This window comes from Porites lutea, chromosome 6, assembly GCF_958299795.1.
Source record: "Porites lutea chromosome 6, jaPorLute2.1, whole genome shotgun sequence".
Lineage (NCBI taxonomy): Eukaryota > Metazoa > Cnidaria > Anthozoa > Scleractinia > Poritidae > Porites > Porites lutea.
Window position 1 is genome coordinate 13,402,457 of NC_133206.1, and position 14,136 is coordinate 13,416,592.

General features: G+C 39.1%; 1 protein-coding gene across 2 annotated transcripts; it reads left to right on the forward strand.

The window, feature by feature from the left end:
- Window positions 1-1,519: 1,519 nt before the first annotated feature.
- Window positions 1,520-13,614, forward strand: LOC140940197 (cAMP-dependent protein kinase type I-alpha regulatory subunit-like). 2 transcript variants are annotated; one of them, XM_073389114.1, is made up of 9 exons: window positions 1,520-1,675; window positions 5,711-5,869; window positions 5,965-6,056; window positions 6,152-6,213; window positions 6,470-6,516; window positions 8,625-8,723; window positions 10,699-10,941; window positions 12,133-12,214; window positions 12,690-13,614. In XM_073389114.1, exons 1-9 carry the CDS (start codon window positions 1,622-1,624, stop codon window positions 12,860-12,862), a joined length of 1,011 nt encoding a protein of 336 aa, XP_073245215.1. In that variant the 5' UTR covers window positions 1,520-1,621; the 3' UTR covers window positions 12,863-13,614. The 2 variants fall into 2 exon arrangements, with proteins under 2 accessions (XP_073245215.1, XP_073245214.1); XM_073389113.1 differs by lacking the exon at window positions 1,520-1,675 and adding an exon at window positions 5,361-5,564.
- Window positions 13,615-14,136: the final 522 nt, after the last annotated feature.

Genomic DNA, 14,136 nt, shown 5'->3' on the forward strand with positions numbered 1-14,136 from the left:
CCATTTATTGTTTTGTTGCAAAATAAACCTACTACACTTGCTGAAAATGCTGAAAATTTAATAAGCGCCCAGCCTCGAATAAGCGCCCACTCTCAAGGTCCAAAAATTTAATAAGCGCCCAGGGCGGTTAATCGAATAAATACGGTAGCCTGCGCACATCGCTTTCCACGCCACAGGGAACATTGCACGGGAAACAACCGCGCAAGAATCATTAGCAACAAACCTTCTATAATGACTGAATCTGACAATCTTCTGCCAAATCATCCTCTCACCTCCCCTCACAATGCCCTCATTCCTCCCCCCAATATCCATGAGACATAAGAAGACTGACCAAGACTTCGTTCCAAGGAGCTTCTCCTCGTAATTTCCGAGCGGTAAAGGAAATAGTCGGCTGGACTGATTGTGGTTTTAAGAAGAAACGCTTTGATGCATTAACGCTTTAATTGACTGGATATAACCAGACTTCTACAATAGTACCAGACAATAGTACACTACACATGGCCGCGAAGGCATGGGCTCCTTCTCCATACTACGTAAAACTGAAACAACCTTACCAGGCAACAGACACAGATGACAGACACGATAGCAACTAAGTTATCAGCTGATTTACGCTTTGTTACGTATGCATTTCTTATTCATTGAACAAAGAATATTCTTCTTCTCGGCAGGACATGTCTATTCCGCTTTAGACCGCGTCTTGTGATACTTTTGTAATTTACAACCTCACTTATGAAGTATTCTTCGTTCTAAGCATGAAAAATGTTGAAGTTTTCTGACTCAGTTTTTGACATTAGCGTAACATAAATCACCGTTTATCACTAAGATATCTTTCATTTTTGTTAAAAACATGTAGTAAAACAATAACAATAAAAGGGGGTGGTAGGCCTACTCGACTTTTACCTCATGCCAAAATGCTGCTCGTTCCAATAAAGTTTTTTTCCTCTGCTGGGTAGATTATGCTCTGGAAGGTTCTACATTTTCACTGAGCAAATGTGATTTTTAACCGCATGTTTCACGGCTGAGAGGTCATGGCACAGATATCGATTTACTGTGCCGGCAGGATTTGTCCTCTGATGCAAGCGCATTTTCTTTGTCTTCGTCAAGTCTTGAACAGCCATCGTTGTTTTTTTGGAAATTCGAGGGTCTATTTATTTATTTTTGAGCGACGGTAGAAAGATGACTCCGTCCCCAGAAACGGTGAGTGATCTATGATCCGATTTATGCAGGCTTACCCATTGGTAATTACATAGTTGGATGCTTAAGGCTATTTCACTTAGCGTCCAAAACCGAAATTTCGTTTTCGTCAAAGAAAATTCCATCAAAAAATAGGCAAAGAGGAAATTTTGCCTGATCCAGACGGTCTCCGCAAGTTGCTCAAACGTCCTTTTCAGTGGACCAAATTCTCCACTAACGGGGGTAAAGATGGGGGACGGGAAAGCGAAACATTTGACAACAAATTAAAATTCCAATTAAGTCTTGAATTTAAATAGTACAACTAATTATTTTAAACGAAACATTTTTCGAAGTTCCGCCTGACTTGTAGCTCAGCCAAGAAACAAGAATGTTTCATGTTACTTGAGTTTGTGTGGACAAGACGGTTTTGCGCTGTGCCCGGGCCATAATGTCGATAAAAACAGCTAGCTGTATCGCAAAACTGAGTGAAGGAGACAGAAAGGTGAGAATGGGGATGAGGAGTCTAATTCTCGTTTAGTAGCCTTGCCTTGTGCTCGCCTTATGGTTTTAAGTTTGCTAATTTCTAGCTTCTTGCTCTAAGGAGAAAAACTATACACATACTCTTCACTGAATCAGTTGCACAGAAGTATTGCCCCTGAAAGCCATATTTTGTGAATTTGCAACTTACACCATCAACAAAGCTCGTGCGGGTAGAGGAAGTAAAAATCCATCGGTTTAGAGCGGATTCATTCTGTCGATAAATTTGTTGAAATTAAAGACAGTGACTGTACTTAAGTGATCAAAAGAGTGCGACCCTTCTAATACTTCAACGTTTCCGCTTAAAGAGACTTGCTCGAGGATGATCTTATTTTAAAATGATTATAATTGAAATAGTGGTATGATTGTTAGATTTTGTGATCATAGCCGTGGTTAATTGATTCGGCCATGCTTGAGAAGGGCGACAGGTTGCTTACAAACAGACCTAATCCACGACAATTGCCAGAAATTGCGTCACTCATAGCTGAGTTATTGGCACCTCACATGTTGGAGAGAAACGCTTGCAAACATCTTCCTTTAAACACGCTTTTAAACTAAATAGCCGATTAAAAAGAATAGACAGATCGATTTTACATGGCTCTTAGCCAAGTGGAACGTGATTAAAATTGTAAGTTTCAAAGGCTTTTTAAAATAACTTTAGCAGGTTCTCATTTTGCCGTCTTGTTTTGGCAGCAGACAGTTTGTGTCATACAGGACGGATCCGAGTAAACTTGTAAATAGGCAAACGGGAAGTCTAGCTACAGGGGCATCCAACGACTCTTTTCTGTAAAATATCTGTTCGGAGAAGGAAAATTGCCGAGAATTTTCTCTAGCTTGAGTGAAGGCTAAAAAATTCTAGATACGGACCTTTCCATTCGTGTATAATTTCCGAAGGTTATCTATTGAATTCCGTACGATTTTCTTAAGTTAATTTCTCGCATTTCACTTCCCAGGTTAAGCTCTTTTTTAGAGAAAGAAATCCTAAAATTTTCGGATTCGAAAATGTGATGGGAAAGGAATACTGAAAAATTCTCACTTTTGAAAACGTTCAATAGCATATAAAACGTTCGGGAAAATAACACGGAAGCCCTTGTAATTTCGAGAAGACGCAAGTTGCCCTGACCGAACAGATATAAATTTATAGCGCCGCTTAAAATGCATTTTTAGAGATCCAAGAGTACTCTGGATAGCCTAAGGGCCTGTTTACTTGGATGTGGAGGACCCCATGTCCAGTAGATAGGTGAGGTAACATGTGGCGGGTCACCCCACCTATCATGTATAACGTGATCAAATTAAAATGAGAGATTGTATCCCCCACCTCCATGTAAACAGGTCCTAAAAAGCATTTTCAATGCCGTCCGGTTAGCTCAGTTGGAAGAGCGCCGGTCTGCTGACCGGGGGGTCGTGAGTTCAAACCCCGGCCGGACCATCAACCAAGGTCTGTGAAAAACTGGTGAGATCATGCTAGCTGTGAAACTCCTTTCTCAGTTCAGAGGCGGTGACCTTGTCGCCTTCATCCCTGTACTTCAGTTGGAAGAGACGTAAAAGAACCCGTGACATTGTTCGAAAAGAGTAGGGGACGTAGGCTCCGATGTCATGGTCTATCTGACTTGTGCTGTCTTTGGTCTGGGTGGGCGTGGTGTGATCAAAACATGGACTGAAGTGGGTACAAGAGTGCGCCTTTACATGCTGACGTCCGATCTCACCTCTCTGGTTCCTCCGCAATTCAGCCATTGGCTGCAAGTGAGGAAAGTTGGTACCGCATATTTTTTTCAAGGAAGAACCGTCGATGGGTGCCCCTGTAGCTAGCGCTCCCTTTGCTTTTACGAGAACGCACGTGGAACTGGAATATATGTGACAATCCGAAGTATCTCGATCCTTATCAGTCCTTATGGCACAGCCTCGTCCCCAGGTCTTCTCGTTTTCCAATATGGCGGTGGCATATTGCTTCTTGCATTAAGTGATTCAAAAGATATGCGACGTGACCATTTTTTTTTAAACCCTTGCAGACTAACCTGACCTTATGAAAAAATTTCGAAAACGCTATGTTCAAAGATTTACAGTAAATGACATTGAATATTTACAACCCTACCAAACGACTATGTGGGAAAACGTCACGTCAAAGGCCAACTGTAGTAGCCCGGGGGGAGGGAGTACTCTCTTATATAAGCCATATAGGTATGTGCCACCCCATCGGGTAGGGTTTTTGCGCCGTTTTAGTCTGAAAACGGGTATACACTTTGCCCATTTTGGTCTGGAATCGGGTATGGTTTTCGAGGGAACTACGAGAGTGTATGAACGTATTTACCGTTTCAATTCCAAATGAGTAAGAAAGAAGGAGAAATATGCGAATTCGAAACGGATTTGAATAATTTTTTTGTTTGCACTCTAATCTAAGTAATGATAACATAGTTTCTAACTAAAGGCCAGGTCTGAAAACGGGTATGGATTTTAGAGGTCTTGTCTGAAAACGGGTGTGGATAATTACATTTTTTGGTCTGAAATCGGCGTGATCCGGATTTGAAGAACCGGGCGGCACACCCCCACCAAGAATTCCAAGAAGTACCCCCCCCCCCCCCCCGGGTGTAGTAGTCTCTATTTTTCAAAACTAAAGCAACTGTAGAATTCGAGTTCATCATTCGATACAAACAAAAGTAGCGATAGAAAAGGGTGCTAAATACTCAAGTAACAAGGGTTGTTTTTGTTTTTTTTTCTCGAAAGTACGGTAGTCCGGAGGCCCTTGTTATCCTTCACTGAGTTAACTGTCTGCAATGCCGGAAAAAAAACCGTTTCTTTATATTCGTATTGTCTTAACTGCCATTTTTTATTTTATTTGTGAGGATGATCCCGTCTTGGAAATAGTTAAAAATCTCTCCAACGTTTTGGGGATTCAAGGTGGCAGTTACGCGAGCAGAATCATTCTGGAACAAGAAAAAAAAAAAGCCTGTAGGCTTGTACAGACTATAATATCATACTCAGAGTACCACATCATTTTAGTTCCTGATCATAATAAATTTCCTTACTTGTGTGCAACAGATAGGCTTATCATTTCTCTCGTTGTGTACCTTTATTAAAAAAAATAGTTCCACAAAGATAACAATTTTACGGTTTAACATCCGCACGCGTTCGAAACCGAGGATTTCTCTAATTTTTCGTTGAAACATGATGCACTTAGCGGCGGCGGATCGATTTAATGTTCTTGATTAAAACAGTAGAGAGGAAAAGATAAAGACATGACTTATTTCTGTAGATCTGTGTAAATTGACGTAATATAACGACGCAAATAGGTACTAATAATATTGCCAGAAATTAAATTTAAAGGGCTGCAAAAATGCGGGGGCGACAACCTATATAAAACATGTCAGCTATTAAGCGGGTCTTATTTCTGTTATTTCTTTTATTCTCTCATTAAAAGAACCAATCCTCTGAGATTATTTGCTTATTTTTGTTTCTTTTTAGTCTTCGAACAAAGTTTTCTCTTTTGCATTGGCGTAAAACGAGGAAAATCTTGGTGCTATAGTTTTTGTCAGCTTCACAATTTCTTGCAGTTTCTCTGAATAATTTGACTGGAAGTACCCACGCATTTATTTTTCGACGTCATATTGACGTCATAGCGCAGCAGTTATTGGATAAGTCAGTGTGACGTCACGCCAGTTCTTCTCCGAACGGCATTAGCAGCAAAAATGGCGTCGAAAAAGGAGGATGGAGATGCAGCAGCGCTGAGACAGTGTGAAGTCTATGTCGAAAAACATAATATTCAAGCTATTCTTAAAGACTGTATCGTGCAGCTGTGTATTAAGAAGCCGGATAACCCACATAGATTTTTTCGAGAATATTTCGAAAAGCTAGAGAAGGTGTGTTGTGTTTTTAGCTCCGTCCATAATCGAAGCTTTGTTCCACCGACATTTTCTTACTGGTATTTCTCCATGATATTTGCCTTAGAAGCCCGGTAGACTAATAAACAGCAGGCCAAGAACCTTATGTATTTTATTTCCGTTAGGAACATGAGGCAGAGCCGCAAGACTATAGCGAACCTGAACAAAACCATGAAATCGAAGATCACCTCGGGCCTGTTGGCGGCTTTCCTAAAATGAAGCGTCGCGGTGCTGTGAGCGCTGGGCCAATTTCTGAAGATGAAGCAACGTCGTACGTGAAAAAGGTAATTTAGACGAAGATTTTTTATTACATCTTTGAGAAAACTGAGCATTATTATTTTCAAAAAAACAAAACTGATGATGGTTGACTTGAATGTAGGTTGTTCCGAAAGATTACAAAACCATGGCTGCCCTTTCGAAGGCGATTGCGAAGAACATCCTATTTTCTCACCTGGACCAAGAAGAAAGGAGGTCAGTGCGATGAAAATATCACAGCTTTTAAAGCTACCTCTTCTTAAGAAAAATGGCTGATCGTAGTTAACGAATGATGTTTTTCTATTCGACAGCGATATCTTCGACGCCATGTTCTTGGTGAAACACAGTGCTGGGGAAACTGTAATCCATCAAGGTTAGAATACAAACGCGTTGATATTTTTTAAGATAGTTCTGTGTTGACTTGACTTTTACATCTTACCTATCACAAAACGTCCCTTCTCAGAGGATTGTACAGGCCAACAGTCTTGTTCTGTATCGATTTTCTTTTTTGTACAGTACGCTGTTATCTACATTTTTTAGTTTTATAATGTTCTGTATGCAGTAGAGCGTGTTGCACTGGAGCTCGACGTTTCAGTACCTCAACCAAATTTTCTTTTTTGCCGTTTTAGGCGACGAAGGAGACAACTTCTACATCATTGACAGTGGCGAAGTTGATGTAAGCATAAGTATTTCTCTCGTCTGTTTACATATCTTCAGGTAGCTGTAAACAGTTGATGGAGCGGTATTACCTCACACAAGACATTCTTTTTTTTCACCTTAGCCTTTCAAGAATCCAAAGTTCTATTCAAATTTGTGTGGAGAAACAAAAATTGGATTGAAATTGCCAAGACATTGAATTTTTGCTGACAATTGCTATAATATCAATATATTTCGTGTTACAGTTTGTTTCTTGTCTTTTCTTTTCCTGGTATTTTTTATCATATAGGCTCATATTGGTGAGAGGGATGATATCTCATGTTGGTTTATACAGTAAAACATGTACAGAACAATGCTTTTTTAGCACAGAAACCATCTTTAGTTGTTGGATTTGTTTTGACCGAGATATTCCAAGTCCATGTGATGCCCTTCCATATTTGAAATCAGGAGCTCTTAAACAGTCATCTTCCTTTTCTATCCCCTTCCACTTCTCAGGTTTAAAGGGACAGGGTCATGGTTCAGCGCATGCTCATTGATTAAATCACCTGTCCAATTTATTATTAATTCTATTGGTTAATAAAGCCACTCACAAGTATCTCAGCGATCTCAGAGTGTATTTGAAAGTTGAAGTGTATTTCAGAAACACTTGAAGTAGGATGGAGGAGTACTAAAATTACCAACATTGAACTCATTGTTGACCCGAAGGTTTTATTCCATGGTTGATTAATTTACAGCTATTTGCAAATATTTAAGTTGGTCAAGTGCAAGTGACTGCCAGGGGATTGTGCAGATTGGTTCTTCGACAACATCATGGCATGATCGTATTGATTGCATAGATGATTACAGCATGCCCCCGCAGAAAAAGAGCATTTTGATTAATGAGCATGCGCTGAACCATGAACTTATCCCTTTAAACTTACAGTACAACCCGAGAATAATCAAGTACTTTTTTCCTTGACATCGAAATTTAAAGAAAAGCTTGGTTTTACAATTTTCCAATTCTGTGATGTGATATGTGATGAATACAAAAGAAAATTAATGTTCTTCATCCTACTTGACTAAAATACTACCCTGTGAGCAGAGGCTACATTTTCGCTGTGTGAGCTGGCATGCGAAAAGTAGCCTCTGTCGACAACTGTTTAATTTTCTATCTTGCATGTGTGAAATTTGTCACACGATTTGCAAGCAAAATTAATCGTCAGGTCTGTTGTCAAATGGTGCGGGTTTCATGGGAATGAAAAAATTGTGACAACTCTGATCTGCTATGCAAGACTTAAGCTAGACTCATCCAATGCTCTAAACCGGTCAAGAACATGAAAAAACCTGTTTTTTAAATTTATTTGTCCTGATTTCTGGACAGATTTGCCTCCTACTGATGAACAGTTGGGACACGTAGATATATTTTTTAGCAACTACTATAATTTGCAGTCTGTCTACTTTGAATTGCATGGTTGTTGGTGGAGGCTACTTTTCGCATGACAGCTCACAAAGGGTACTAAACTACCAGCTAGCTTTATGACTCTCTCCAGGTCAGGGCATTATTTTTAATTGAAGGGAGGATAGTAAAGTCTCGTTAATGCTTCATCCAAAAAGGCTTTGAGAATTTGGTGGTACTAATGTTACAGTCCCATCAATGGGCTTTGAAAATGACCAAATGTTTCTAAGTTTCGGCTGAAAGATTGAAGTCGCCAATGGCAACAAGTCGTGTAAACAGGGTGGATTCAAGGTGTACTTTTAGTGTTTCTCTATACTGTGCAGGTGGCCTATGGAAGGTTTATTTTAGGCAACTTCAGGAGTGACTATTTATTTTCTATTTGGAAGGGGGATACATTAGGAAGGATTTGAAATTTCTACTGTGTACTACAACCCCCAGCTTGTACCAATGTGCTGTCATGAATTCACAGTATAACAACCTTGGGATGTGCATTTAGCTATTTGCAAACATTATTACAGTGAGATGTAAGATAAAGTGGGCCCAAGCATGAACATGATTTCACCATCAAGGTGGAGAAATGAAGAAAATGTGGGATATAAAATTCTCTTATTCCTTGTGTTACAACTTCCATGTAGCATTTTTCCTGCAAGAGTGCAATCAAGAATTTGTTAAAATAGTATGTTTTTTGCTAGGTGTTTGTTAGTGACGAGTATGTCTCTACCATTGGGGAAGGAGGGAGCTTTGGTGAGCTGGCTCTGATATATGGCACTCCCAGAGCAGCAACTATTAAGGTTGGTGATACTTAACTTACTTATGATACAGTACTGGATTCCTAAGATCTAAGTTTTGAGAGGCAAGGCAAGGCAAGGCTTCAAGTGACTCCTGATCAATCATCAAATTCTCTGTTTGATGAAGTTAGATGGAGAAGTTATGACATCATTAGTGGGAGTCACATAGGGGAATTTTTTATTTCTTTTGTAAGTGCATTAAGGTCTTAAAATAGAAAGAAGTCGTTACATCATGTTGCCTTGGTAGCAAAATTTTTCAGTAACCACAAATCAAAACGTCACTTAAAAAGTGAATTTTTCTGGGTTGAATCCAAAAGGACCGTATCTAAGTGTAGAAAAAGAGAAAGAAAAATTTGTGTTGTGTGTGCCTACTCCTTAAAGCGGGTGCTTGTAATTAGGAAGTTCCATGTCACAGTCGTGCAACAATGGCTAAGAAATGTACAAAAAAGCATAATGCTCATGCAAAGTTGTTTGCCAATCTAAACCCATTGCTTTTTTGCTATCTGCCTTCGCTATTGCAAAAACTCCCTGTTGGTGTGGGGGGGGGGGGGGACAGGGGGGTGACAACCTCCCACTTCCCGTACCCCGTTCTCCCACCTCCCGTACCTTTTTGTTCCTTTGTCTCCCGACTCCTGCCCTTTACTGTATTTTTCCCGTCATCATGTAAATTAAAAAGATCAGAAGCCCGGGTTTAGTGTTAAAGCTGTAGGGTAATTTGCCAAAGGTGAAAATTGTTACAAGTCAGTTTTCTTAGTTTAACTGAGTTTTCACTAACCTGGTTATCTAGGTTTGACCACCGCTTCTGACATCCCACTACAGCGACAATAGTCTCAGTCCACTGTGCAGTGTAATAGCTATTGCAGTTATCAAAGATGCATTAACATGCATTTAGGAATCCTGAAATTACGGGGATCATGCCAAAATGAAGTCGAAGGGCCAGACGTTACGGTAGAGTTCAGTACTCCTGTCTAGTTCCCAGCGTCTAATTGTACTAATTGCATATCCACGGCGGTTAGTTTTCGTTATTTTTCGTAAGTAGTCGTAAGCTATAAAAACTGACTTCAACGAGACAATAATTGCATGTTCGTTAACCATTTGCCTTTTAAGAAATAAGCGTTGACAGGCCAAACACGACTCATAAGCTCGTGATAATGTGAAACGTGACCTTGAGAGTCTGCTTGAACAGTGGTTCTCTTTCTTTTTTCTCTCGCGCGAAGGTTACTAGCACTACACAGTGCAAGACGTGTAGCATTCTAAACTTTGACTGAGTAAATCTTGTTTTTGCCGTACTAAGTCTTGTATTTAGAGGTCATGAAGCAGGTTTGTTACATGCATACTGAGTAATCATTTCCTGTGGTTTATGCTTCTGTACTGGGTGTCCCTGACGTGTACATGTGTCACGCCACCTCATTCATGAGGACTCGTGACCTATGATGTAACCGACTTGGAAAGGTTTCCAATTTCACCGGAAGTAATGCTCTTTTTTCTATCCCGAGTGCAAATTTACGTTTTTTGACTTTTCTTGCATTAAAATTTTGATTTAGGGCCTCGGAGAAAGTTAATTGGAAGTCAAGAAAAGTTGTTGGGTTCGTTTCTTTGACTGGATGATGAGCAGTGACAATTAACAAAAGCTTGCCTTTTGGAATTTCTCTCCCGCTTCCCGCCATCATAGAGATCCCGCTTCCCGCCCTTTCTTCTCCCGTCTCCCATACCCCTCCCGCCCCCCTGTCCCCCTCCACTGGTGTGATCCAGAAATTCTGCTGCCATGGTAATGTGAGGTCACACTTCTCTCTATTCCAGTAATTTTTTTAATTGCATTATTGGCTTGGACAGCCTGTGTTTTTGTGAGTTACATTAACATTAGCCTTGGCATTATTTCACTGTGTTGAAAATCCTGATTTGATGCAGTAATTTGTTTGTGTTTATTGTGTAACATCCATCTCATAAGTTTAAATGCCTTCACCTTTCCTCCATCCAGTCCAAGACTGATGTGAAGCTCTGGGCCATTGATCGAGTAACTTATCGGCGAATATTGATGGGAAGTCAGATTCGAAAGAGAAAGATGTATGAACAGTTCCTAGAAAAAGTCAGTATCCTTGAATCACTCGACAAATGGGAGAGGCTCACTGTCGCTGATGCTCTGGAGGCTGTTACTTATGAGGATAATGAAAATGTTGTGGTCCAAGGAGAACACGGGGATGAGTTCTACATAATTGTTGATGTGAGTTATTTCTTCAGTGCTTTGCTTTATAAATATAATCATTTACAATAACTGAGCAATTTTTCACGCATTTATTGGTCAAGAGCTATGGTCAGTAAGAGTACAGACCATTGAAAAAACATATGTGATGGTGGTGAAATTTGTTTTCCCTTTCTTACATGTGCAATTTTCCAAGAAATCTCAGTGGAAAGGGAGATTGAGAACTGTCACTAATTATAATAAAGAAATCAGTTTGAAGTTTGAAGTTAAAGTTTATTTATTCATCAATACAGAGCAGTTCGAAAACTGAATTGCACATTTATGTTACATAATAAAGTTGCCCAGAGCTACTGTATTTTTTGCTTACAAGGTGAAGCATTTTTTCTATGCAAGTTTGCTTGATTCTAAATCTGTTGTAATTTTGGGGTGCATCTTATAACCAAGTTTTAGGCAACAAAACAAAATTGAGGCAAATTTTTTACTCAAAAAGCTCTAGCTGCTCATCCTTTTCTTTGTTATTTGTTTTTAAAGGACTAACGAATCATTTTGCATTCGAAACAAACCATCTGGCATTGATCGCTTTGAACTGAATGCTGATGCTAGGTAACCAGGCAAATTTTTGAGCACGTGCTTGACCTTGTTTAAACTGGATTACCATTTCAGTCATAAAAACTGCTATCAATATGGGTCCTGTGTAAAAATAAATGAATAAGTAGATAACCTTTTTCACTGTTGTTCACATAGGTGAATGGTGGTAATCAGTGTCTTTGGAATAGTTAAGGTGCCCATCGCCAAAAATCAGCAGCTGTGCCTTATAGCTGGGTATTTGGCTGTTAACTTAGAAAAATCGCGTGGAATAGTTTGTGGTACGTCTTATAACGAGTGCACCTTTGTGTACAGGGAAAAAAATAAGGTCGGGGTATTCTCACAGAAGCCAATAATTTCGGAATCCTGTCAGGGCCACACAACTTAGAAGGATTGAGTTATGATGTCAACAATTTCCCATGGTCTGTACTCTTATCAATCAAGCAAGTGACGTTAACATGTTCCCCTGTTAAAATGTTTAAAACTTTGCGATGTAAACAGTCACCTGTGATTCATGGTTCACTTGAGTTTTGAACATGTTGATTGTTGTTCATTTGTTTCCTTTCTAATAAGTTAAGATTTTTTGATTAACAAAGTTGTTTTGTTATTTTTTCATTAACACTATAGGGAGTAGCTGTGGTTTTGCAGCGTAGATCACCAAATGAAGATTACATCGAAGTCAGCCGCCTAGGTCAATCAGACTACTTTGGTAAGTGGAATATTCTAAACTATGGTGGTGCCCTCTTGCAGGATCGACATGGGTATCTTCTTTCCATTTTGCTGATACATAAAGCTGCTTCATGGCTCTACCCTCTTTTAAGGCACCTGCCCCAACCTGATTTATTGTTGATGAGTTTAACTCGACCTTGTCCAATTCCCTGCTTCAGAAACTGTAGGGAGAATGCTTACAAGATTTTAGTGCAATGATTTCTGGTATTATTTGGGTTTGGCATTTGTTATGATTGGTTTGTTAGCCCATCAAAACTAATGCTTGTCCACCTTAATGATCCCAGATGTTTTTGTACTGAAAGCTTGTTTCTGGAGTGGGAAATATTGTTTTTGCCAGTGAAACAAGAACATAAATTTGAGTCTTACATTGTTCTAAAGAAGTGTTCTTCAACTTACAAGGGTTTGTAAATTAAGCTGTATGTGACATGACTTGAATACAATATCTGTTCTTGTAGGTGAAATAGCTCTGGTGCTTAATCGACCTCGTGCTGCAACAGTGCGAGCAAAGGGAACCCTCAAGTGTGTCAAACTGGACAGGCAGCGGTTTGAACGAGTGTTGGGTCCATGTATTGACATCCTCAAGAGAAACATTCAACAATACAACAGCTTTGTCTCTTTAGTTGTGTAAAAACGTTAGCATATCAAGTAAAGAAATGTGTGAAAAAGAGATGCATTGCATAAAACAGATATACAGTACTTAAGATACCCTGTTGGTCATCTCAATACTATGACAGTTGGGTCAGGGTCATATAAATATGTTTTTTAAGTTATTAAAGTTTGATTTGATTAATGTCTGTCAAAAAAATGGTTTCCCCATTGTTCAGCATTGCTTTTCTCTTTTTTGTTCTTGTTGTTGCTAGAAAGGAAACTTTATTTTTTGGATAACAGCTCAAGCTCTACTATGTGATGAAAGCTATGCAATGTCTGCTTCATTTACTGTTGTATTTAAACTTTTGTTTCTTTGGTTTTTTAAACCCTTATGTAAACTGGGGCATGTAATTACTTGTAAAAATATTTTACATGACAGTTTCAAAAATGTGCAAAAGTTAAATGTACATGGACTTGTTTGCAATAGATTAATTATGAACACAAAGTGATTATATCGGCAGAAGTATAGACAAGAAAGCGGTGATTTCCTTATCGAGTTTTAACATTTTGTTAGTGTAAAAGACCAATAAGAAGAACTTGTGATCAAAGTCTACTATCACTGCAGTGTGCATTAGAGTTCTTCAGTGTATTATTAATAGGCTTTACTTGTAGCTTACAGTGTTTAAGTTGTTTCTGAATATTATTTATTTAAGTTTTATCGTGGTTTGTTCAAATATGGTAAACATGTGCTATGTGACTTAGTAATTTAAAATAAAAATATCTATATCAAAACATGATTGAATTTGGTGTTGATAACTTTACAAAAAAAAACTTATATTGGCATGCATATCATTAATCCTATACTGACAGTTCTCCATACTTTTGAAATAGTTATGGGGCCTGCAAACGGGGATTTGTATAAAAAGTATGAGGCCTCATGAGGCCTTGTACACAAGTATCCAACTATTTTTGAAAACAGCACCACTTGTATTCTTTCAGATCAGGTAAAGCGTCCATAAATTACAGCCTTCATGGTTAACTCCATTGCCACTGCTTTTAGGTGGTTGTAGCAGTGTTGCTAACATTGGATTTTTTCTTCTTTTTTGCTGCCTGCGTTGGTTGGTAGCGAGGCATTCAATCTTGGCATTTTTGTAGTAAGTGGAACTTCTCCTGAGCTTTTTTCAATTAGCCACGGCTTCCGTTTCAGACACTTGACACCTTTCTGCTTCTCTCAGTTTGAGATAACTCTGTATTAAGCTTCTGTGATAGCCCTGTAGAGGTTTCTATCATTACCTCTGCTGCACTTATGCCAAC